Here is a 25,437-nt window from a genome sequence, read left to right on the forward strand (position 1 = left end):
GGCAAACGCCACACCTGTATTCTGATGTTAATTCTATAGAGTTCAGATTGCAATACAATAAAATGCAATATATAAGAAGCAAGAAAGATATGGTTAAAAAAAGCCATATGGCATCTAGCACAGCACATTACAATGGCCACAAGGGGCAGAACAATCATTTAGGTGGTCCACCCAGACCGTCAGCAGTTTTCAAGTGGTCCATGGGGAGTAAAGCTTGGGAGCCACTGCCTTGTGGCACCACCTCCTGGGCACACAGAACCACCTGAGGAGTCTGCAGAGTTAGAGAGAGACGGTTTATAGTAGCAAAGAAAAAGAGGCACTCACAAACACCCCATGAAAGGAAAGTTAAATGCAACAAATAACCTGCACCTAACTCGCTGGGATTTCACTGTAATGTTCTCTGCCCTTTGAGAATTGTAAAATGCAATCTCCTTTTCACTTTAATTGATGGAGAATGGCCAAAATTTCAGCATTACTGTGGAGCTAAGACTGTAACATAGATAATGTCTGGGCACACAGTTAAGTGAAAACGAACAGTGTTTGTGGGTTAGCAGAAAAGAATTACTTGCAAGGCTGTTGTGATAGTTAATTCTTTTGTTGATTGTAAATAATAAGCCTCATCAAAGTTAAGTTATATATCAAAGTATTATAGCATTGGCTTGAAAAGGTAGTTATAATTACTTCCCTCCAAATGTTTTCTCATGTGGGACAGACTCTCTCTGGAACAAGCTACTAATCAAAAGAAGCTTAGATTCCACTTCTCGCAGACTGTTTTGAATTTGGTTCAGTGGTTTCTGCCACAGAGCAAGTTATCAGACACAACAGGCAGATAAGAGTGTTAAACAAATGCTGGAAATGACAACCTGCACCTCTTCTCTTTCTAAGGGACTCCCATTACTGTCATTTTAAAAACAAATAAGTATCAGAATGTCAAGACAGAAAAATAAAAGCAGAGGAAAAAAATTAAGTCAGCATAGGAAAAAAACTACAAGCATTTGTGTGTGTAAATAATTGAATCACCGGACTTCATCTAAGTGAATAATCAAACTTGCTCACAGATGATGCCAGAGATTCTGCTAAATGATAATAAACTTCACATCATATTACCCTCTTTGAATTAAATAGAAAACTTCTATTCCCTTTACTGCAAAACAATACCACACTGTAAGTATTTATTTTATTTTGTTGAAACCTCCTGGTACATTGTGTCCGTTCAGAGTGGAAGCATTATGCACTTCAGTTAAACCTTTTCTGGGGAACTGTTTTGGTTAAGCATACCCAATGTAAAATTCAGGTTGCTCCATGTCAAGAGTGACGATTACATTAAATACTTGCAAAGACAAACTTCCAAGGTCACAATCCCAACACAGAGTGAAACATGCTTCAGCCCCACTGATTTCAATGGGCTTGAACTACGCTTAGCGCAATGTTGGATTGTGGCTCAACAACGTGTTTCAGAGCTCCATAGCAGAATCTCGCCTTAGAACATAACATCAGGTAGTGTTTGCAGCAGACTCTTAGCCATATCACAAACAGCTCTTGGAAGCTCTCCATATACAAGAGGTTGGAGAGGCTGTTGCTTGAGGCAGACAAACCCTTTGGAGCGAGGGCATCACTTGCAGGAATCCCAGCCAAAGAGCCCAAATCAGGGCTCTTTGGCTGGGGTTGACGTAAGAGGTAGAGCAGGCTTCCTCAACCTCGGCCCTCCAGATGTTTTGAGACTACAATTCCCATCATCCCTGACCATTGGTCCTGCTAGCTAGGGATCATGGGAGTTGTAGGCCAAAAACATCTGGAGGGCCGAGGTTGAGGAAGCCTGGGTAGAGCCTGGATTTCGTTGTTGTTGTTGAGCAATAGATCTCCTCTTGAAGGTTCAACTTGACTTGTACCATCAAAATTAATTCTATTGAGCAAAAATTAACTGCACAGTGCTTTGTGTGTGTGGGAAGTACATGTTAGCCACCTTGGTGGTATAGGATAGTTCTGGGCATTTTGTCCTTTTTTTCTTTTTTTTTAAAGAAGTCATCAGAGATGATATATTATAAGTATTACCTAGAAAAATAATTTGTGAAGTTGTAAAACTTTACAAAAGTTGTAACACTTTACAAAATGACCATAGTTCAATTCAGGTGTTCAGTGCCAAACTCCTGCTCTGGAGAGTAGGACTCAAACAATGGCTTCAAGTTGCAAGAAAGGAGATTCTGAGTAAACATCAGGAAGAACTTTATGGAATTAAGAGCTGTTGGACAGCAGAACAGATTGGGAGATGGTGGACTCTCCTTCCTTGGAGGGTTCTAAGCAGAGGTTGGATGCACATCTTTCATGGATGCTTTAGAAGAGATTCCTGCTTTGCAAGATGACCCTTGGGGTCAATTCCACTTCTACAATTCTATGGTTCTACATAAGAGTAAGGCTGCACTTGCTGCTCCCTTCCATCATGCACCCATCGCCTGGTCCTATGCTCCTCCCCATGTATTGGAAGGCGACGGTCTTCAGAGGCAGCCCTGCTGCACTCAATGTGCAAGCTCAGTGCATGTTACTTGTGTAAGCTCAATGCATGTTCACACATGGAGCTTACACAAGTACAGCAGACCCTCCACTTTCTCCTTCAATAAGGAGGGCCCACAAGCCCACACACCCCCTCAGGAAATGCTAATCACATGCTTGCACAGGACAAGGGGTTTGAATACATTCCTAAATATACAGAGGGGCGCATCCGGCAGACCAGCATTATGAATGTATCGAGCATGCAGTGATCATGCCAATTTTCCCATGTTTTCCTAGCAAATGCTTGGCATGTCTCAGTCCCTTGGCCGGAACACTTATTTTACATGGGTAGAAAATCTCGGGCTGGACTGTTAGATGTTAAGTGGCATGTGAATGATAAAGCACGGTTATGTTTTCGCTGGGATTTTGACAATGAGATTCTTCATCCGACAGCAGAATTGCATCATTGCCACTAAATAGGCTGAGAACCTAATCCAAAGCACTAGCAGAAGTCAAAAGGAATAAGAGGATTCTAGAAATAATTATGAAGACTAATACCTCTGCAATCGTCTAAGTAACTGAGAATGGGGTGGAGGTATAATTGTAAAACACACACCGGTGCTACAGCTAGTGCATAAAAGAGAAGCATCTGAAACGTGATTCTCATCCTTACATATTGCATCCATTCATCCCATTTGTGCTACTCTTTATTTTAATGAATTAAGCAGGCTCATGCTGCCATCTGGTGGGCTGTATAAGGAACCCCGTTTTTGTTTTTTGCTGGCTAGGCTTGCGCTAAGCAACGCATCTGCAACGTTACACCTGTGTAATAGATATGAAGTAGATAACGGTGAACAAAGCTAAAGTATTTTATTAATAATTTATTGTCAGTAAGAAAGACTGGCTAATGGTAGATTTCAGTAAAAACCTTTACAAGACCATTGCATCACAAATATACAGACACTATAAAACTGTGCCATGGTGGTTTTGGTTCTAAATAGGTATGCAGTGGCTTCCCTCCTCCCCGCCCCCCACACTTTTCAAGAAAGGAAAAATGTGTAACTGTCCTAGAGTACAGAAACCCAGGTGGGATATTTCCATGTTCATCACCCAGAAAATATCAGGAATCTTTTACAGCTGGAAATTATGTACACTTGGAAATTCATGATTACATAGAAATCTATAAATGAAATGCCGCACTTCTGTGGAAAACAAAACAAAACGGTGAACTGCTGAATGCTATAAGACCCAGGGCGTGTTGGTTTAACGGCACACTAAAAACACCACTAGAATCAGTGGAAATCAAGTTTCGAAAGTATCTACAAAATCTAGTTAAAATTATCGAAATCAAAACTGTACATAAAATTTACAAAAAGAGATAAGAAAAAAAATGATTTGCTCTTGAACGATATAAATACATTTATCATGCTAAAATGAGGAAGTGGTATGTGTTTTTGCTTTATTTCTTTTAACATAGACAATGTAAGTACAAAAAACACTTTTTTGGGGGGGATGGCACAGCCAATGGGAGACCTGTGATCAGTCAAGCGGTGGGAACGAGGCCAGGAAATGGTTAACAAGTTGAAATGAGCTACATGATCCAGTGCAGCCATGCCAGTCTTAGCTCACTGAAACGAAAGCGGCTCAAGCATTGCTGCCAAGAAAAATAAGCTCTCCGATATTTTTCTCTAGAATACTTTTATTTTTTAAGTTCATTAACATCCAGGCACTTTTAATTGAGGAAGGGTGTCAGACTTCTGTTTGGTGCTGAGGCTCGAGCGAAGGGATGATCACCTCTTCGAAATGTCCGTCGTCTCCACTCTCATAGTCACTCAGCATGGCCTCAGACTCCATTTCACAGCATGCCGACACGTCGGAGCAGGAAGCTGTGGAAGCGTACACAGACATGGACATGTTGTCTACGGGGGGCGCTTCGAAGTCTCTGCTGTACCCTACTGTGTAAGGAGCAAAGGGTTCTCTGTAATTCCCGGAGACTCCGTTGTTTGTGTTCTGAGGTTCCGACAGGTCTGGCGGATAGTGATGGGGAAGGTACTGGCTGAGATTGAACCTCTGCCTGCTCCTTGCAGAGGATCCCAAGCTACCTATAGCAGGCATGTCCCTGGATTGCTGTATTGAGTCAAACTGATCACTGTACTCGGGTGGCAACGGTGGGAGGTCGTCAGGCACTGGGAAGTCGTCCGGCGGAGGTGGAAAGTCACTCTCAATGTCGTAACCTCCAGGGTAGTAGTCTGCATCAATGGAATTTGGATCTGTATACAGGGGTGCCGCCTCTTCAACCACCTCGTAATTCGGATACTCCTGTATGCCAGGCAGTTGGACATTGGGCATCCAGTCAGAGGTATCCCAGTGATAGCCTGAAGGGCAAAAACAAAGCGGGTTTCAATATCTAACACTGAAAAATCAATATACTGCACTAAGGACAACACAACTACCAGCTATTAGAACACAAGAGGAATGGGAGGAATCTGCCCCCGAGGTTAACGAACATTCAACATTACAACAGCAAGGTCATGGTGCACCATGCAAATAGTTTATTGTATTATTCAAGTCTGGGCTAACTAGGATCACAACATAACTCACCCTAAAGTGAGCTAAGGAATGAGCTGGTACACAATGGCAGAAAAATCATTCTTTGTGTAAAATAAAAGTGTCTGGAAGCCTGTTAGTGGAACAAACTGGTGCATGGTAACTACATTTATCTCAATGTAACATTTGCAACAAGCTCATGGCTCTGTTTGAAATAAAAGCCTGTCATGATCCGAGCCATGTTTACTCGGAAGTACCATCCTACCGAGTCCTGTGGAGTAACAGTGTGCAGAATTGCAAGATTAGTCCATCAAAATTAGCAAGATTATGATAATTTACCCCACTGATTTCAATGGGTTTTAAATTACAGTTTGATTTTTCCGGACTGAGGCCAGTAAGTTTAAGATTCCCTAATTGTTAAAGTATCCATAACACTTACCAGTTTAGTATTAATGTTATTAGTTGCTGCCCATCGGCTGTGGAGTTAATTTTATAACAGAACCCCTACGAAACTATTAGTAAGGACACTCAGGCATTCAAATGCAAAAACAAAAGTCTCTATATAAGCCAATCATGCAGAAAATCACTTTCTGTTGTAGGGCAAGACTATAATATTGTACTTGAAACAAAAGTGCTTACTGGCTCGACTGGTAAAACATCGCTATGTTACAAGTATCAAGATTTTGTGATTCCCTTCTACAAAGGGGAAATTGCACTGGGCTAGAATAAGTGTCCAGTAACTGGAGGGAAATAACTGCATTCATACACAGTGAGCAAACCAAGTTAGTGCTGGGGGCCAAATATTAACAGAAACATTTCAGTGAATGGCAACAAACAACTACATGCAGAAGTCACCTCTTGAATTGCTCAGGTCGGGAACAGCGAAAGACTCTTTAGGTGGCAAAGTGGAGAGAGAGGGAAAAAAGATGAGCAGTTAGGCGTCAAGTAGTTCAAAAGAACTCAATAGCCTAAAAACAGTGAGAATGTACACAATGGCAACAGTAACAATACCCTTTCTACTGTCCCCTTGTAAGTTAAGGAAGGGAGACTTTATAGTTTTATTCCCTTCAAACAGTCATATCACAAACTGCTTCTGTAAAGTCACCAACTGGTCATGTGGGATGTTGTTTCAAGAAACAAACTCTTGAGTGTGTAGAAATAATTGTGTGGCTCTTTGGATCCTGATTGAAGACAGGGCTTGGAAATAAGGATGGAGGCTCAGCAAGGTAAAAACCCTGCACACACATTATTGATTGAATACGGCTTCTCTGATAGCGTTTAATTGTTTTGTATATTTGTGTTTTTTTATCCTTGTGGCTAATTCTGGAATCAGCTGTCTATTGTCATTATGCACAGCCTAATAGCTAAATAGATTACTGAAACAATGAAGCTGTCTAATAACCGTGAACCTAAACTTCAAAAATTAGATTAATAGTTTGATAATTAATCTGATTCCAGAATTAATAGTTTGATAATATAGATTTATGAACCTGTTTTGCACAGACTAAAACAAAGCTTTTCATTACATAGTGAGCCTTGGTTGCCAGTTCAAATCATTGGTGTCCAAGCCATAGGCACCAAGTGGGGAGGAAGGGGCCACGGGGCCCCCCATATTCGCGGTGTGCTGATGTCATGTGCGCACGCCATCCTGCGGCCTCCGGCCCCTTCAATTGCGAGGGCAAGGCAGCAACCCTGGCCCTTACAAACCGAGGCTCTGTTATATAAGATTTCAGGGGGATGGTTGTCTAAGGAAGTGCTTGTTGAGTAAAATCTTAATGAAATGCAGCTGATTTTGAAGACTTTCTTTTAGGCTTTACAAGTGGGAACTGCAACAACATGTGGCAGCACAGAGTAATCTTGTTTGGGATTCCAGCCAGACAACCAGGACCCTTTCTCCCCACCCCCCTCCAGAATACAATATTCCGGAATACACCTTTCCCAACCCCTTTCCATCATTCAGCACTCTGTGGCGTGCTCAATCGTCACTGAAAAGTCACCCCCCCCCCATTCCACCTCCTAAAATATGGTTTGAACTTCTGCAAACCTTGTGCTCCTCCAAATCTGCAGGTACCTCTCTGCGGCTGGTGCCACAGTGGCTACGTAAGGGCTGGCAGTCAGAAAATGAGTTTGCCATTACTAAATAGGACACAGTGGTACCTCAGGTTAAGAACTTAATTCGTTCTGGAGATCTGTTCTTAACCTGAAACTGTTCTTAACCTGAAGCACCACTTTAGCTAATGGGGCCTCCAGCTGCCGCCGCGCCGCTACTGCATGATTTCTGTTCTCATCCTGAAGCAAAGTTCTTAACCCGAGGTACTATTTCTGGGTTAGCGGAGTCTGTAACCTGAAGCGTCTGTAACCTGAAGCATCTGTAACCCAAGGTACCACTGTACATCTTAATCTCTTTTGTTGTCTAGATCTTAACCCTGCTTCAAATGCCCTCCTGCAACTTAACCTGTAAGCGACCCTAAGCATGTTGAGTGAAATTTTTTTATTATGTTTTTGTTTTTAGCTTGTATTTTATGTTGTGAACCACCCTGAGATCTACAGATGAAGGGGTGGATACAAATAAAACAAATAAATGAAACTCTCCTTCCCTGTATATCCCTGCATTGTTTTCTTTCTGTTTCCCTGAGTTGAGAATGTTAAGATTATAAACTCATCTACAGCAGGAATGTATCCTCTTTGTACTCTATAATGCTCCATGTATACTGATGGCGGCATTTTACAAACCAGCTTACAACACATGCTAAGGGATGTCAGAAATGCACAGCCTGTATCTAGATGACATAGTCTTTTTTTACAATTGTATTGTTTATCTAGCTTGACCCCAACATTTCCCACCCACTAATACAAACAGATACAGTGGTACCTTGGTTTAAGAACAGCTTAGTTTATGAACAACTTGGATTAAGAACACTGTAAACCTGGAAGTAGATGTTTTGGTTTGTGAACTTTGCCTTGGAATAAGAACATGTTCCGCTTCCTGTTGAGTGTGTTCCATTTGTAAATTGAGTCCCCTGCTGCTATGAGAAAGCATGCCTTGGTTTAAGAACGCTTTGGTGTAAGAACGGACTTCTGGTACAGATTAAGTTCGTAAACCAAGGTACCACCGTAGATGTCTATCTATGCATAGAAGCTGATTCAAAGAGCATTTTCTACAGAGTCAAAAATGAGCAGGATAAAAGGAGAGGAGTATTTCTTGATTATTTTCTCCTTGTAGTCTACCACACAGAAGAGGTGTACCCCAGGGAAAGAAGAAACCTATGCTGGGAAAAAGTTGTGGTATGAGCCTGGTGTGAACCAAAACTTTACTGAGGCTGGTACTATTGAGGCTGTCTGCAGGTACGTTAACAGGAGAACTAAATCTGTCTGATGATCAACATTTTCAGGTACTTTCTACTTTGCATGTCAACTGTATGCCTTGGAGAATATCGCAGTATTTATATCGCACTTGTTCTGTGCATTTAAGATGCTTTCTGTACCATTCAGTAATGCTTACAAATCCTGTAAAGTAAACTGTTTTATTATCACCAGCACCATCATTACATACGGGGAGAGGGGCATATTCTGAGTACTTAGTGGCCAGCCAGCAAATTAATGGCTGACCTAAAATTTGAACTGAAGACACCTCAGTTCATAGCTCATGTTGTTAAACATCGAACCATACTTCCTTTCTGTTTGCATTCAACCACCCAGCTACAATATCCTTGGCAAACTGCACTTTAAACAGTGCCATAGCACTTGCTCACCTCTACTATCTCACCTCAAGGGGGGGGCGGATTAACAGGATTGCTTCTTCTCTCTTCTGGTTATGCAAGACCTACAAGGATTTTATGAGGTAACCTTCATATATATATATTAACATAAACAAATCATAGACATGTAGAGTTGGAAGGGACACCTAGGGTCGTCAAGCCCAACTTCCTGCAATGCAGGAAACTCAGCTAAAGCATTCAGGACAGATGACCATCTAACATCTGCTTTAAAATCTCCAAGGAAGGAGAGTCCACAACTTCCCGAAGGAGTACTGTGTATAGCAGGCACTAGTGTGAAGTGTGTTCTTCAATCCTCTTTTCATTCATGACATTGCATGGGGCAGTTTTCGCTTGTTCCGGCCGCAAAACGAATGGCTTAAGAGCTGGGCGATAGCTCCGAGATTGGCAAAGCCTTTGTGCAGAAGAGGGAAGGGGAAAGATGCTGCAAGGAAGAACTTGGCCCTATGATGGCAGATTGCTACTGCTCACCTATGGGGAAGAATGAGGCTGAGAGACAGGATGTCCGGGACTGGGCTGGACACTGAGGAATGGGCACTGGGACAATGTGGGTTTGGAGACTGACTTGGAAGAAGGGACCAGTGATCTGAGGGAGCCTGTAATATTCAAAGGCAGGAGAAGCTGCAGGATTGGAGAGTGGAGAACAGGTGCAAGGGGAGGAAGAGATAGGTCAGGCTGGTGTAGAGTCAAGGGCAGGCATAGGCAAACTCGGCCCTCCAGAAGGTTTGGGACTACAACTCCCATCATCCCTAGCTAACAGGACCAGTGGTCAGGGATTATGGGAACTGCAGTCCCAAAACATCTGGAGGGCCGAGTTTGCCTATGCCTGGTCAAGGGCTTCCACACCTCCTCCTCCTCCTCCTGCCATCACCTCTCCTGATCCACTGTCTCCCAGGATCAGAAGAGGACTGAAGTGGGAGGAGAAAAGGTTACATGTAAGCAGAGTCTTTGCCTGCTTGAGTGCAGCTCAGATAGGGGAGATACATAAACTGAGGGCAGAGCTTCTCTGTTGCGGCTGCTGCCTTATCAGGTGCACATCTAGGAGTAACTGAGACACATAGGACTGATGGTCATGCCTTCTCCTATCCAGGGAATGTACTTGTGATAATAAAGGGATAATCTGTGCTCAGTGTTATGGTAACATGCCAGGATTTGATGCTGTTTTCATGTTAGAATGCCCTAGTGCAGAGATGGTCTTTTCGGAAATTGAGTCAAAAAAATGTGAGACTAGATTAAACATCTCCATTTGTGTGTCTATTAAAGCAAACAACTGTGTATACTGTTTATAAGAAACGATGTATCTTATTTTAATACCTCTAATGTATTAATACATTCCTAGAAGAGAAATGCATGCAACGTTCTGCCCAGACCATAAATAAAAAGTGAAAACTATATACCTTCTTTTCCCACCGAGTCAACAACAGCATTGACAAGGTGTATTACAGTCACTAGGGAAGCTTGTAAAAAGTATGGGAAGGAGCAAATTAAAAGAGAAACTTATAATTAGCAGCAGTTTCAAACAGCATATAAAAGCATACCAAGAAACATAAAAAACACCGCTTAAAAATCTTCTAATAATTACACACAACTGCACAACATTTCAAGTGGGGTTAGGCACATAATGTTTACACAAGCACCAGTCACATTCTGTCCTGACTGGGAATAAACATTAAAAAAAATTCTGTGCTTTTGCCTCTGATTATACTCTGGACTCTGCAAACAGCTCTAAATGAATGGTCTGGAAAGGTTATTAGAACGGCAAATGGATTGCAAAGATGAACATGTGTATATACATTTTAGCAATCATCAGGGCTCATTCGCACTTTACTTTTAGTATCTGGGAATGGATACTGAAGCGCAACATACATGTGTGCTGTGTCAATTGTGAATGGCACTCGTTGATTTAAACAGCCAATTTTCACACACAAATGCCCAATTCTTTCTCAGTTACTCCTATTCTTTTTTAAACAAGAAAAAAAATATTGTTTAAATAGACATTCACCGTTCATAATCGATGCACTGCACATGTATATTATTTTATTTACAAAAGGAGTAAAGTGTGAACTAGTCCTAAGACAAGTTTGCATGTATAATTTCACTGGTTCGTTTTACTGATACAGTATTTTTTCTCCCCTAAAGGATTGCAGGTGGTAGATCATAATTTGCTGAAATTCAAAATGGCATCTCAGTTCTGCAAATGGAACCTGTTTTATGGCTGTTATGTCTCCTAAAGCCCTATGCTGCTTCTCCACAGCTGGTCTGCAAACACCTCCCCCCACAGCCAGTGCATAGGATGTTCACATTTTTTTAACTTCTAAAAAAAGGAAGAATAAATAGAATTCTGGGAAATAATCCAGCTTTTACGAGTACAAAACCAAAGGTAAGAGGTGTGGCTGGTAGGAATGTTGAACAGGTTTTGTGTGAAGTTCATGACAGGGGAAGGCAAGTTGAAGAATCAGAGAAAAGGTTAAGTGAAGGTCATTTTTAAAAGCTCTAAAAGGTTTAATGAAACAGGCTTGGATCAAGGATATTTCATAAGGTAATGCAGCTGATGTGTAGGAAGAGGAAAAGGAGGACAGGGTCAGTGATCAGGGACTGCAATCTTTCCAGTGTTTTATTTTTCCATTTCCAAAGTTCGTTAGTAACAAGGTATGGATGCCAACTGCATATAAACGCTAGGCAAGCCCAACAGGTTCAAAATTATTGGCTTTGTTTGCTAAAGACAAGTAAAATAGACAAGATAAAATTTGGGGGGGGGGGGGCGGATCAGGAATTTGCCTGACACAAACTGAAAGCTTCCAATTCAAAGTTTTCTGGAATAGTCTACATCACAGGGTAGGATAGCTGGAGGCAGGATACAGCAAACAAGCGAACTGAGGAGAAAATGGAGAGGGGAAGCAGAAGAGGAATAGAAAGTCAGAAACTGAAGGAAAGAAGGGAAAGGGGGTGAAGTGGAGTCAAAAATTCACACAGAGCCCAGCAGTGGGTAAGGCTGTATATTGCTGCATGGGCAGAGGGTGGGGAAGCAACACAAGATACAGAGGAAAGGGGAATGTGAGTGGAAAAGCTGGAGTGGGGGGGGGGGATTTTGAAATAACCAGCCAAATCGTTGGCTAGGGTTCTCTGGTTCTCTAATTAGCTGGCTGAGTGGAGAACTGGCAAGCTAAGTATATGCTCATAGCTGCATAATATTATCAACTGTGACTTTCAATTCTGACATTTACCATTTGCATTCCTTTCTTTTATCACTCTGAATCATACTAGCGTATTTGGAACTTGCAGCCAGCCATAGAGAAACAAATGGTGCGTACTAGTTGTTACAGTGCAAAACTATAAACTCGTTTCAAAACGCTACTTCTGTTCTACAGCTTAAGTTCCTTTCGTACTGAAAAACCATTAATGCATATACATATAACAAACACACACACATACACAGAAACATCACTGAAAGTGCTAGTGATCAGTAAAAAAAACAACTTACTTTTTTTGGTTAGGTAATAAAAGGAAGTTTTATGTTGAGACCACAAACAAGTTAATACACTGAAATAAGCAGACAGGACATCTTGGCTGAGCATGAGCAAAATACTATGTATTTTAAAACGGTAGCCAATTATTTTCCTAAGCTTAATAACAAAAACATAAATGAAGCTTTGGAGTAATTTAAAAAATAACCCAATGAAGGTCAAATCCAAAGTAAATTCACTGAGTACTTTTGACAGGTCAGGGCCACTTTCAGAGTGTTTCGCTCACACTGACAATAGAATAGGGCCTGATTCAGTGAAGTGGAATGTCTTCCATGCACAGAGATTTGGCACACATCTGCTCCTTATCGTGGCATAAGCCAGATAGAACACAATAAAAGCCCTGCTGGACAACTTCCTTCATTACTAACGTAATCAGACTTACAAGCCAGTCCCTCATACTCTGCTTTCACTCAGTACTGCTCTGATCCATATGGGAGCTGAGGCAGCAGCAAGGAAAAAGAGGAGACAAATGAAGCAGTAATCCAGTTTTCAGACATTTTAAAACCTCACTCCATCCCACACACCTCCAATATTCATAACCTCACTATTTTTACAAAAAGAATACTCCTTGTCTTCACATCAAACATTAAACATTAACCATTACAGGTTTAAACGACTTATAGCCAGCTTATGACATCGTCTGCAACTTATAATAATGCATCCCTGCAGAAGTGGCTCACTAACCCAGAGGGGTGGGGACACAGTAATGGCCTCCCGGCAGAAGCAACGCTGCCATTTACCAGGAGGCTGAGGGGCAATACTGAGGTGGCGTCTGTGTTCTGTGTTGCACCCGTGCAAGCGCCTGGTTGTCTCTGCCCATGTGCCAACTCACACCTCACTTTCCCAGCAAGTGGGAGTGCTGCTACTGGGAGGCTATTGCTGCAGATCTTTGCCCAACTGGGTGAGCTGGTCCTGACAGAATATGATATGCCTGTTGATACTTGCAATGCCAGCGTGAGGCACCTATGCGGAGACGGTAGACAAGGAAGCAGAGTGACACAAAACAGCAAGGCTTCATCTACCTACCATTATCATCACATGATTCCGACTGGAATGAGCTAAGGGACTGGATCTCCGACACGCTCTCTCTAGCGCTGTAAGGCTGAGAAACCTTTTCTTCCAGGGGCTTCTTTGAAAGGCAAGAGTCAAGATCTACAACTTTAGCTGAAAGAAGGAGAGACAGACAGAAACAATTAATGTGACAACCAACTTCAACATGCCCCCACAAATATAGTTACAGTCATACTTTGGTTTTTGAACAGCTTAGTTATCAAACGTTTTGGCTCCTGAACGTCACAAACCCAGAAGTGAGTGTTCCAGTTTGCAAAAGTTAGCAGCAAAATCAAGTATTTACTGCCTTTGATGTTCAGCGTCAACCTAGGAGTTCCCTCTTCCGAAAATGAGAGCGCTCTATTTTTATTTTAAATCTGTATGTCTTCAACCTTTGTAGACAACCGCTCAAAGCAGAAATCTCAATATCCTGCCAGCAAAGCTTTTTCAGTTCAAAAAGGAGGCGGCGGCTTACTGTCATAATCGAAGTCCCAGCTGGGCTTCTGTATTGAGTCGCTGTCTGATGGTGAATTGGATGGAGGTGGGGGAGGCAAATTCGGAGCCACACTGCAGACAGCCACTGCTTTCCTGTGGCCATGAACGGAATCTGGGTTAAAAGTAGTAAACTCTGGGTGCTCTGGGATTGTGGAACCTTCAAAAGAGTTCCTGTCCAGATTGTTCCTCGAGTCACTTGGAATGCTAGGAGTATATGAAATGGGACGAACAGGCACCTGGGGTGGAATGTCAGAATAAATGTTCTTATTCAGTTTGGAATCAAAGTACGGCCTTTGCAAGAATGCTGTTGTTGTTCCCAGATGTTTGTCTTCAGGTTCTGGCTGGCTTTTCTTCTTCTTCTTCCGGATGACTTGGCGGCAGAAGACAAAAATCCCAACCAGTATGAAGACCCCTGCTATGAAAATGATAATTCCAATGACTTCTGCTAAGCTAATGTTCCAGGGGGTTGAAACATATTTGTTCAGGACGTCGGCACAATGTCTTCCTCCAAATCCGTGGCTACAATTGCAGTGATAGGCACCGTATGTGTTCTCACAGAGAGCGCCGTTCTGACATGGGCTTTCTAAGCATTCATCAACATCGGTTAAACACCTGCAATGAAACATTAACAGGTAAGGAACAGCTTACAAATGCACAAAATGGGAAAGTGCAGGATATATTTATAACATCAACACATATATTTTTTCCATGTTAAAAATACTGTGACTCATCTGGAATGTTGGGTGCCAATTTTCATTGTTTGTATCATTATTATCATCATACCCTCCAACATTTCTCCAGTGAAAATAGGGATGTCTTTTTAATACTAATAATGTTATTATTTATACCCTGCCCATCTGACTGGGTTGCGTCAGTCACTCAAGGGGGTGGGGGCTTACAACATATATAAAAACTTGATAAAACATCAAACATTAAAAAACTATACAGGGCTGCCTTCAGAAGCCTTCTAAAGGTTGCCTAGTTGCTTATCTCTTTGGCTCAGGGGCGCTGCATAACTTTATACCTTCCAACATTTCTCTGATGAAAATAGGGACGCGGGTGGTGCTGTGGGTTAAACCACAGAGCCTAGGACTTGCCAATCAGAAGGTGAGCGGTTCGAATCCCTGCGATGGGGTGTGCTCCCATTGCTCGGTCCCTGTTCCTGCTAACCTAGCAGTTCAAAAGCACGTCAAAGAGCAAGTAGATAAATAGGTACCGCTCCAGCAGGAAGGTAAATGGCATTTCCGTGCACTGCTCTGGTTTGCCAGAAGTGGCTTAGTCATGCTGGCCACATGACCCGGAAGCTGTACGCCAGCTCCCTTGGCCAATAAAGCAAGATGAGCTCCGCAACCCCAGAGTTGGCCACGACTATACCTAATGGTCAGGGGTCCCATTTACCCTTTAAGGAAAAGTGGGATGTTCCAGGATCAAATCAGAAACCGGGAAGGCTTCTGTAAATCCAGGACTGTCCCTGGAAAACAGGGACACTTGAAGGGTCTGTATTATTGATTCTATTATTAATACATTTTGTTCTAATCTGGCCCTTTCTTCAAGGACTCCAGGACAGCACACATTGTCCATACCTTCTTTTTATCCTCAACCCTGCCACTGTGCTTCCACACCTACATGCCTTTATACAAGTTTATATGGAACTACACTTTTAATTATGTATTCTGTTTATAGGGTATGTGTTACAGTTTAATATAAAGAGTCTTTGCATCAAGCAGTTACTCTGAACCAACCATATTTTCCAAACCATCTTCAAAGGCAGCCATGTATCCAATACACTGGAGCAGTTTTAACAGGATGTTACCAGAGCACAGACAATTGCAGCCTGGGAATTAATCACTTCATCACTTAGTGCCTCTTCTGGTACTCCACTCTAAGCTGGAACAATCTTTTTGCTGTCACTCAGTACCCCTCAGCCAGTGTTCGAAACTCCTATTGTTCTAGGCGCATTTTTGTGACAGGGAATTTCATTAGCGCAAGCAGTTAATGAGCTCTGGGCACAGTACTGCACCTAAGATTTCAGATTAAAACTGCAGAATGGAAGGAAAGAAAGATTTTCTGGCTCCCCACTTCCAGTGACTCTCTGAAGACTGGAGAAAAGACACTCTTAAGAATATTAGGGAGGTGAACAGGGGAAGGACTAGACCACGTGAAAAATAATCATCAGATTTTAGCTGCAGTTCATTCATTTTCAGCTTTGTATTCTTGTTATTAAAAACAAAACAAAAACGTGCGTAGACATTCCAATGTTACACCCATAACCTAGGCTTAAGGTGCCATTTAGCTCCTAGCTTTCATATCTCAGATTCTAACACTGCCCTCAGCTAAAATCAGATCCCCACAGCAAGTTATTCAACACCTGGAACACCAGCACTGGAAGAGCTCCTGTTGACTTGAGTTCTAAGTATGCCAGGGAGTAGAATTAGGAAACAGCTCTTATTAATGAGCCAGTCTTAATTTGGACAGAGCCTGGCCATCCTATTCCACCCAACCTCCTTCCCTTGCTGATTCCCCAAGCCCCTTCCTCGTTTTCTCCCACGCCAGCTGTTTTGTTGGCACCCTGGCTGGCAAGCAGGGAGAGGGATAAGAGAAAGGTCCCCCCCCCTCTGTTAGCAGTGCCTGACGTGCCACTGACTACACGGTGCACCAAGCTGCCTCACAAGTAGCCCCACCCAAAAAAAAAATGTGTTTTGAATTCAGGAAAATGCATTCTTCCATGAACTGAAATTACACAACTGGACACATTCATTTACCATACTGCAAACAAAGTGGCAGCCAAGTTGCTACACATGTGAGCTATTTTATCCCCAATGGGTTTAGCAGGTAAGTTGTAACGGGTTACCGCAGAAAGCCAAGGCAAAAAAACAACCACCCCAAAACCAAACTTCTCGGGACAACTTTGCTGGACTGCCTTGTGAGAGCATCATAGTGGTGGTGAAATACTGCACTACATAGGGGACTCTAAACACGAGTTCTCACTCATGTTTGGTGTGGCAGGCCACCATTTTTCCTATTTTTGCAGATGAAGGATGGAGTGCATACAGGCTCCACTAACAGTTTGCACTTGTGGCGCTTTGCCTTCTTTAACTGATAAGGCTGTATATGCAGCTTCAAGGACACCAGCCAATAACATCACAGTAAAGGTGGCAATTCAAACCACGCTTCTCAGGTCCCGGCCGTGCTCACTGGACAACACTGGCTCAGAAATTCAGAAGATTTCAAAATCTCTTTAAATACTGGAATTCAGGAAGTATTCCATTGCTTGGAGAAAGAAACCAATTCATTATATTTTAAAAAAGAAAAGAAGCCACATATGTAGGGAGGGGGGAGGTAAATCAACTTAAAATTGCATTTCAAATGATCTGCAGAAATGTTCTAAAACTTCCATAGCAAAATTACCTCCTTGGTTCCTGTTCAAATGTGAACATTTTACCATTTAAAACTGCGAGCAAAAGGATGCTAATTCTAGTGCAGCTATGTTCTTCCCCCTGAAGTACAGAATGACCAGTACAAATCCCTGATCATGAAAGATAAAAGAGAAATCGCAAAGGAGAGCTAATCCCAGTTTATTTGCCTTCTGCTGTTTTCTAGTAAAACAATATTTCTGAAGATTTAATATTATGCTATAATACAATGAAGAAAAAGGTGTTAACATCTGTAATACATGCCTCAATAATCAAGGAGACCTCTTTTGTACGTACACACACACACAGAGAGAGAGAGAGAGAGAGAGAGAGAGAGAGAGAGAGAGAGAGAGCGAGTGTTTGGTGTCGTCCTTGGAGTATGGGAGCAATACCAGATGCAATGTATTCCCTTGTTTAGGATAAACTTGGCATAGTCCCCATCAATTTCAAGCAACACTAAATGCTACTGGCCATCACTGAGCTGAATGCTTTGTAGACACACAATTCTGGGACCATTCTCACAATCAAACTTGTACTACAGCCTCCGATAGTAAATATACACTTTAAAAATAAAGAGATTCATCCTATATGCTAATCTTTGTAAGGGTTATGAACAGTACAAAGCTACCCACCTGTCTCCATGAAAACCTGCTTCACATTCACAAACAGGTCCATCTAAGCTATCGATACACTTCCCACTATTTTTGCATGGGTTGTCTTTGCAATATGGACCAATCTGACACCTGGAAATGGAAAAAAAGAGAACAGATCTTGTCAGTTTTCTTCAAAGCTATGAATAACATGAGTGTTGATATTGACCCTCAGGTACAAGCAATGTTGGGTTGACTCCCATGCTTGCAAATGTGCCCAAAGGCTTGCAGGACCAAGTCCCCCAAGTAAGACATGGTAGCACGTGACATAAAGGGCCTTTTCACATCTTATGGAAATAAAACTTGGGTTTGTGAATAAAACCATTCACTCAAAAGATGCACACACAATCTGGGATTCCTGATGAGTATGGGTTGCTTCCCATGGTGGCAGAAAACATTTCCTCTGGGGGAAGACTAGACACTCAGACACTCATTTTTTTTACTGATTTCCACATCTCACTGTAGTCCTTCAAGCCATCCATGAAAAGCTGTTTTGAAAGTGGGGGGATCCTCTAGAATAGTATGGGATATGGCACTGAAGGCAGCAGTAGGTAGGGGATTGCAAAAAAAAGAACAGGTGCCTGCCCCATGTGAGTGGAAGCGCTTTTCATTGGTGCAAAGTCACCATTGGAATGTTTCTACTCATTGCTCACCCTTTATCTTTTCAAGTGTACATGTAAAACATCTTGGCCCTACACTTTAAGAAAATGCAATGTGTTAAACTGTCTCAGAGGATTACCAGGGAGTGTTTATTCTAAAGGCAAAACATAACTTGGAAAAAAATACCATAGGTTTAATGGAGCAATGGCTCCAAACTACAAGAAAGAAGATTCCAAACTGGCTCCAAACTACAAGAAGTTCTTCCTAAACATTAGGAAGAACTTCCTGACAGTAAGAGCTGTTCGACAGTGGAATTTGCTGCCAAGGAGTGTGGTGGAGTCTCCTTCTAATAATAAATAATAATAATAATAATAATAATAATAATAATAATAATAATAATAATAATAATATCTTTATTGTCATTGCCCCCTCTCGGGGAGAGAGGTCTTTGGAGGTCTTTAAGCAGAGGCTTGACAACCATATGTCAGGAGTGCTCTGATGGTGTTTCCTGCTTGGCAGGGGGTTGGACTCGATGGCCCTTGTGGTCTCTTCCAACTCTATGATTCTATGAATTCTATTCTGCTAGCAAAGAAGCCATACCTCTGACCAGTGTACAGTCCTCTGCACTGGCAGATGAAATCATCACTGACGGAAATGCAAGTGCCGCCATAAAGGCACGGGTTGGAAGCACATGGGTTGACGCTTAAATCACAGTGAGTGCCCATGAATAAAGGTGCACATTTACAAAAATAACCTGCAAGAAAAACAGTATTAAAAAGATGTCACAGGTACCCACAAAGCGAAACACTGTTTTCTGTAACACATGGAACCAACCTTCTATGATATCTTCTCAAAACCCATGAAAAACAAAAACTAATGTTATTTTGAGCATAATCACAATATGAAAGCAATCCTAAGCTACTAAGAAGTTGCAGACAGCCAGACAATAAGCTATAATGAAGTGTTTCGCTGGTGTAACCAATTTATAGGATCATAACTTAAACTATAGCCATTTCAGAACTTACTAGGTTGCTATAATCCAAAGGACATAACAACTTCCATCCTGGAGCTAACACTGAAAAGGCCCCCAACTAGTTTCTGCTTATTTTACCTGGTAAAAAAGGAAGGACAAGACTCAAATAACGCAAGGAGGCTTGCAATGTCCTAAGATGTACAAGGCTTCATTTTCATGCTCAGAAGCATTTTTAAAATGTTTTATTCTCCAAAGTAAACACAATTCTTAAATCTAGAGCTGCTTGTGCTGTCAGCTGTGCAGCCCAACAAGAGGACACCATATTTATATTTCTGTTGTAAAATGAATGCTTGGTGAAATATAGGCCTATAGACAGTAAGTAAAATATCTCAAATAAGTTCTTTCTGCTAGTAAGAAATGAAGTTTCTCATTTAAGTGAACTCAAATATTCTGGCCACTGTATCATTAATTCAGCCACCAAAAATGAAAAGAGCACCCACTACTTAATACAAAGCAAATACTGTGAAAAAGTGCCAAACTTACCTCCACTGGGTAGTGGGTTACAAATGCCCCCATTCTGGCAAGGACTACTTGAACAATCCTCTGTCATAGTCAGTAAACACCCAGGGGATACATCCACAGATTCTTCCATGTGTGCGTAACTCCGTGGTTTGCTGTTCAGGGGCAATTCTTGGCCATTTAGTACTATGGAATCCATACAGCCTCTGAAGCCATTGCTAACCTGCGGGCTCCTTCCATGCCTTGCGCCTTGCTGCCGAATGTGACCGCCAAAAAACACATGGTTGTCCAGGTTCAGTGTCCTTAAAGTGCCAGGAGCAATGCCAGACGCGGTGTGTACCCTGTCCAGAATCAGCTTGGCATAGTTCCCATCAACTTCAAGGGACACCGAATGCCACTGGCCGTCGTTGATCTGCGTGCTCTGCACAGACACAATCCCAGGGCCACTTCCACAGTCAAATTTGTACTGCAGCCTCCCATTGTGGATCTAAGCAAAGAGAAAAGGCAACACATAAACAGATGTCCTCTCTCTCTCTCTCTGTCCCCCAGCTTCATTTGCAGCAACAGCCCAGTGTGGCGTTACCTCCCATTGCCATTAATAAGTGATGCACCTGCAGGATCCGGACTGAAACCACCTTGCTTCCTTACTCACGAGGTGATGCTGGGTGAAAGGGGCATGAGCACACCGCTTGGCAGGCAATGGCTGCCAGGAACGGCAGCCATGCACCACGATGCAGGATTCTACCTATTGGCCACTACATGTGGGACAAATAAGCAGCAGAACCCTATTAAGCAAAACTCTCATATGAGCAGAAGCTGCTAGTTATGTTAAAGCAATGTTGATGCTGGGAGCTTTGATTACACCTATAGTGATCATTTGGTGGCATATCTTAACCCTTTGGCTTAAATGTAGTGCTTTGCTTTATTTTTTTCTTCTTAAGAGTAAGGTTATGATTATTAAGCAGAATACTTTCAGTGTTGAAAGATCAAGGGGGTTCACTTTGGTGGAAATGACTGTGCTTTATATATACATTTTCAACCTCCAGTTACTGCTGGCCACACACACACACACACACACACTTTCATTCATTTTTCCATCTCAGTTAACACCTACCTTTTCACAGTGTTTCTTATCATCGCATAATAACGTGGGGCATATTTGTCTATAAACTGTCAGCAGCTGGAATATTTAAGCATCATTTCCAATACTGTAGAAGGCATCACATACTTTACTAAATATGTACTGTCTATTGCCTGCTTATTTACAGGGTGTTCAGTTATACGTCGTTGGTTGGAATCAAATGATTCATTCTAAGCCTGGGACAATTTAGGTGCAAAGTATGTTAAGGCAGTTTTTTGCACAGTTTAAGGCTTCTAGCATTTGAAACTAACACACCTCTAAAATGCTATAGTCCGTTCCTCGTGCATACATAACAACCGCTTGAGTGGAGTACGTCCTGAGTCTCATAGTGAGCTTCATTTCTTCCTTGTTCTCGTTTTCCATGAGGCGATACTTCATGTAGCTGCTTCCAGTAAAAGTCACTGATGGTCCAACCGATACTTTTAAAAAAGGACAAGGAGAGGGCTATGACTCAAAGCTTCATTTCTCAGCAAGAAGGCTGAAGACAAAGCTGAAGGGTATTAGGAGTTAAAATCTTACCAGGGCACTGGGCATTGTTGCTTCCGTGGCAAATGCAAGTAAACTTTCCTTCTCTGGGATCTGCTACACATTCTGTACCTTCAGGGCACGGATTCCCCTCACAGGCACTGCTCACAAGGGGACAGCTTCCTTCTGTAAATATAGATAATAGTTATATATAAATAGAGCAAGGTTTTATTTTTATCACATTCTTCCCAAACATGGCAATTTTTTTTTTAATGCAACGACTCCTAAAACTGAAAGCCTAATATTCTCCAAGCACAACGGGTGATGAAAATTATAGCTGTGTTAAAGTAGGTGACAAGGAAATAAGCAAGAAATTACAGGAGACATGGGATTCTTAAACTGCTATAATATGAGCTCCAGCTGGGAGAACTGCTCACCTGACACCGCAACACTTTCTTCTCCCGACATGACGCTATCCTAAAATGTTACCTAGCTAAAGCCGAACATATATTTTAACTGCTTCCATATCCCTTAAGGCTGCTGATCCACTTTTTTCAAGGGCACGCTATTTCCCCAAAGGTACTAGTAGAATTTCCCCTCAAAATCTAAGCCGAAGATCTTGTGCAGAATCCATTTAAAGACAATGGAAGGCAAAAATGAAATTCTTCAAGTGCTTAAGAGATACCTCATTAGCTAAAGGAATAACTACCAGGTACATCTTCCCTATCTCATGAAATTGCTAGGCTTAAGACTGGAGCCTTAAAAGTAAGGAGTGCAATTAAACCCTCTGCAATGTGAAAGATCATACACAATTTATTTTCCAGCATACTTTGTATGGTTATTTTACCTGTACAAAGACAGGCTGCAGTTCTCTGGTGATGCGGTGTGACAAAACTCAGCCTGGCAGTGCTGTGGGTTGACATGATGTTCTCATCTAGGGCCACTTTTTCTTCACAAAATTTCCAAGGGCAATCCAGGCCCGAACACAGCTTGAGGAAAACGTTGAGTATCCGGACGCCCAAGGTCTCTTCAAGGTCAGCCACAGAGGAGTTGATCTTATGGAGTAGGGCTCTGGTTGAATGCTGAGAACCAGCAGACTTTTCTACAAGCAGCAGCACGTCAAGGTTCAATGGAGGATCAGACGGTTGCAGGCTAATAATCTGTATGTCATTTCTTCTGACTCCCAAGGTGGTCCTCAGAGCCCTCTGAAAATTGCGCCAATAGTCACCGATGAACTCCTCGGGGGCAAGGTTGGCAAAACGGAAAGCTATACTGTGGTTCAACAGTTCCTGCGTGATTTGTCTGATATGAACTGAAATGACAGCTGCGGTAGTAAACTTTCCATCTGTAACGGAAACGTTCAGCAGGTATTGTCCTACATCTAGCCTTTTGTGAGCTATCACCTTACCACCTGTGCCAGAGACAGAGAACACCGAGTCCATCTTGGGATCCAGGTGGTACGTCAAAGTGTCATAAACATCTTGATCAGTTGCATGTACTTTTCCAATGACACCGCCAGAATATTCCTCCCCAAAGGTTGTGATGAAGATTTCCAAGGGCAGAATTGCTGGAGGATGGATGCTTTCCTCAATGACCCTAATGTCCACGTAAGTCAAAGATGACAGCTGAGGTCTTCCATTATCAGCCACCTAGTGGAAAATGATGCACAAGCATTGAGTTTCTCCTCAATTTCATCAGCTTTTAACTAGAAGCTTTATATGATTATTAAAGAGGTCAAGGTCTTTAATGAATGCTTTGTACAGAAGAATTGACCAGCGAAGAGCTGCCACATTAAAATAGTGCAATTTGCTTCCAACTTCTGGATCGCAATTAAGAACCATCCATGCACGTGCGGAGCTCCAACTACTGGAACTATTTCCAAAGAGCTGCCAATGGTTCTTGAAGAAGCTACTGGTAAACCTGCCACAGTGTTTTATGGTAAATATTAGCAATGAAGTAACCCGTTTCAAACAGCAGATGGCACTTTGAAAGCTTTTCCCCCTTCGAGATCTAAACTGAAAGAAAGCTATTCTTTTCCCAGGAATCACAGAGCCACACACAAAACTATTCAATGAATGTATTTCTTGAGATACTGACAAGTTATCCAATTACGAATCTCCTAAATATGTTACTACACACGCCATTATAATCACAAGTCATCTATTTTTAGATTAGGAAGGAATTCTCTCCACTCCCTCCAGTTCAACTTAAATAGTGGTGAGGTTTTTGCCCTCTTGAGCTGGTACTCTGAACTCTTAATGCACATGACTTAAGAGATGGTTCCCACAAGTAACAGCAGGACCCTTATTGAAACAACTACTCAGATGAACAGGGTGCAGCTGGAGAAACTTATAATTTACATGTTCAGGGGAAAGGAGCCAGGACCCTGCATGAGCTCACTACTTCAATGCTGGAGTTGCCTCTCAGGGTTGTTGTTTGAGGGCAGTACGGAGAGGGGAAGAGCCATGTATTTCCCCTGAAGTTATTTGAAGGGAAGGAGAGATATAAAAGCAAAAATGAATGAATGAATTTTGTGCAGGTGCATCTGCCATGGGAAGAAACCTATGCTTACACGAAGTTTCTTTAATTGCCATGTCATGCCTCAGTCAAGAGCAGTACTGGGTAGTGTAGTAGTAGCTTTCAGTATAGTCACAGCGAAGTATACTTCAGATTAGTGTTAACTGATTTATACATTCCACACTAAATCACTACTGGGAATACAAAGCAGCACTCACAAATATTGTAAGTTCATCTGGAAGCATTTCTCCTTTTTCACTGATCTATAACTCACTCTGAGAGCTTTCTCAGCTAAGAAGTGGGGTAAAATGTTTTAAACACACACACACACACACACACACACACACACGTACGTATTCCCTTCCCCATCACAAATGTTACAATACATTTCAAGCACCATATTGTGAACACTTTGCACCTGAACGTGAAGGAAATAATGATCCTTCACTTTGCGTTTTAGTTGAATAGTGGTTGTAAGTACTCCTTGTTGAGTGATCTCAAAAGCGCTGTCTTCATTCCCACTGACAAAGGTGAAATGGAAAGGTGGCCCATTGTGGGAAGAATCCTTGTCTGTTACCATCAGCTGCTGGACATTAAACCCAATTGGCTTATTTTCCTATAAAAGAAAAAAGAAGAAGTTGTAGCAGCAAGTAAAGTAAGCAAAAAATAATCTGTTCACTCTTCTTATATACTAGATGACATTGCTTAGGTAGCCAAAACAGCAGCAGCCACACAAAAAATGGGAGTTATAAGCAAATTCTTGGGAGTCCCAAGATTTGAAGCCCCCCTCCCCAAAATAAAAACCCCAAGGGGAAAAAAGGCCCTATGGGAACAACTCCTGCATTCATTCCAAAAACAACATGTTTTTGAATTTCCATTCATCTGAAGCTTTTTTTACTTTAACTCAAAATAATATGCACTTTATATAACTAAAAAAATGTAAATAAGACCAGTTTAAACCTAAGTTGTTTAAAATTGAGCATGTTTATTAAAAAAATTTAAAAGCTTTTGAAACCCTGTACTCCACCCCTCCCCAAAAGCTCCATCCCAACTGAGCTTGAAGAAGTTGGAAAACAAAATATGGCGAATTGTGCAATGGAATCTGCTGGGAAAGAGAAGGACAACCTGGTGTCAAGTGAGTCCAAGTGAGAGAGAAAGAAAGACGTGCTGAAAGGGATAGGGAGTCAGGTGGAAAGTGGTCAGTTTTATATCTCTGTGTTCCTATCTCTCCACTGTTGTCCTTTGCTCTGTCTCTTTCTTAGAGAAAGAACAGAAGAAGA

At 42.0% G+C, this 25,437-nt stretch overlaps 1 protein-coding gene and 1 long non-coding RNA gene across 7 annotated transcripts in view; one reads left to right on the forward strand and one right to left on the reverse strand.

Moving 5' to 3' along the window:
- Positions 1-3,340: 3,340 nt before the first annotated feature.
- The window catches only part of FAT1 (FAT atypical cadherin 1), a 118,719-nt gene continuing 96,622 nt past the window's right edge, over positions 3,341-25,437 (reverse strand). For 2 of the 6 annotated variants that reach the window (XM_079989954.1, XM_079989955.1), the window contains exons 18-29: positions 24,576-24,773; positions 22,488-23,289; positions 21,695-21,826; positions 21,431-21,594; positions 20,059-20,521; positions 19,143-19,296; positions 17,925-18,035; positions 13,860-14,491; positions 13,361-13,498; positions 10,208-10,267; positions 5,890-5,925; positions 3,341-4,862 (exon numbers count right to left, since the gene is read on the reverse strand). In XM_079989954.1, the coding sequence (XP_079846080.1) occupies positions 4,237-4,862; positions 5,890-5,925; positions 10,208-10,267; positions 13,361-13,498; positions 13,860-14,491; positions 17,925-18,035; positions 19,143-19,296; positions 20,059-20,521; positions 21,431-21,594; positions 21,695-21,826; positions 22,488-23,289; positions 24,576-24,773 (3,516 nt within the window). In that variant the 3' untranslated portion in view covers positions 3,341-4,236. Of the gene's footprint in view, positions 4,863-5,889; positions 5,926-10,207; positions 10,268-11,269; positions 12,772-13,360; positions 13,499-13,859; positions 14,492-17,924; positions 18,036-19,142; positions 19,297-20,058; positions 20,522-21,430; positions 21,595-21,694; positions 21,827-22,487; positions 23,290-24,575; positions 24,774-25,437 lie in introns of those variants that run through there. The other 4 variants (XR_013842221.1, XM_079989956.1, XM_079989957.1 and 1 more) reach the window with 4 other exon arrangements.
- Positions 5,932-11,137, forward strand: LOC307223780. Its single transcript, XR_013842273.1, has 2 exons — positions 5,932-8,379; positions 10,950-11,137. It is a non-coding gene; the product is annotated as an uncharacterized lncRNA (long non-coding RNA).

The sequence above is a fragment of the Podarcis cretensis genome (genome assembly GCF_951804945.1).
Source record: "Podarcis cretensis genome assembly, chromosome: 9".
Taxonomy (NCBI): domain Eukaryota; kingdom Metazoa; phylum Chordata; class Lepidosauria; order Squamata; family Lacertidae; genus Podarcis; species Podarcis cretensis.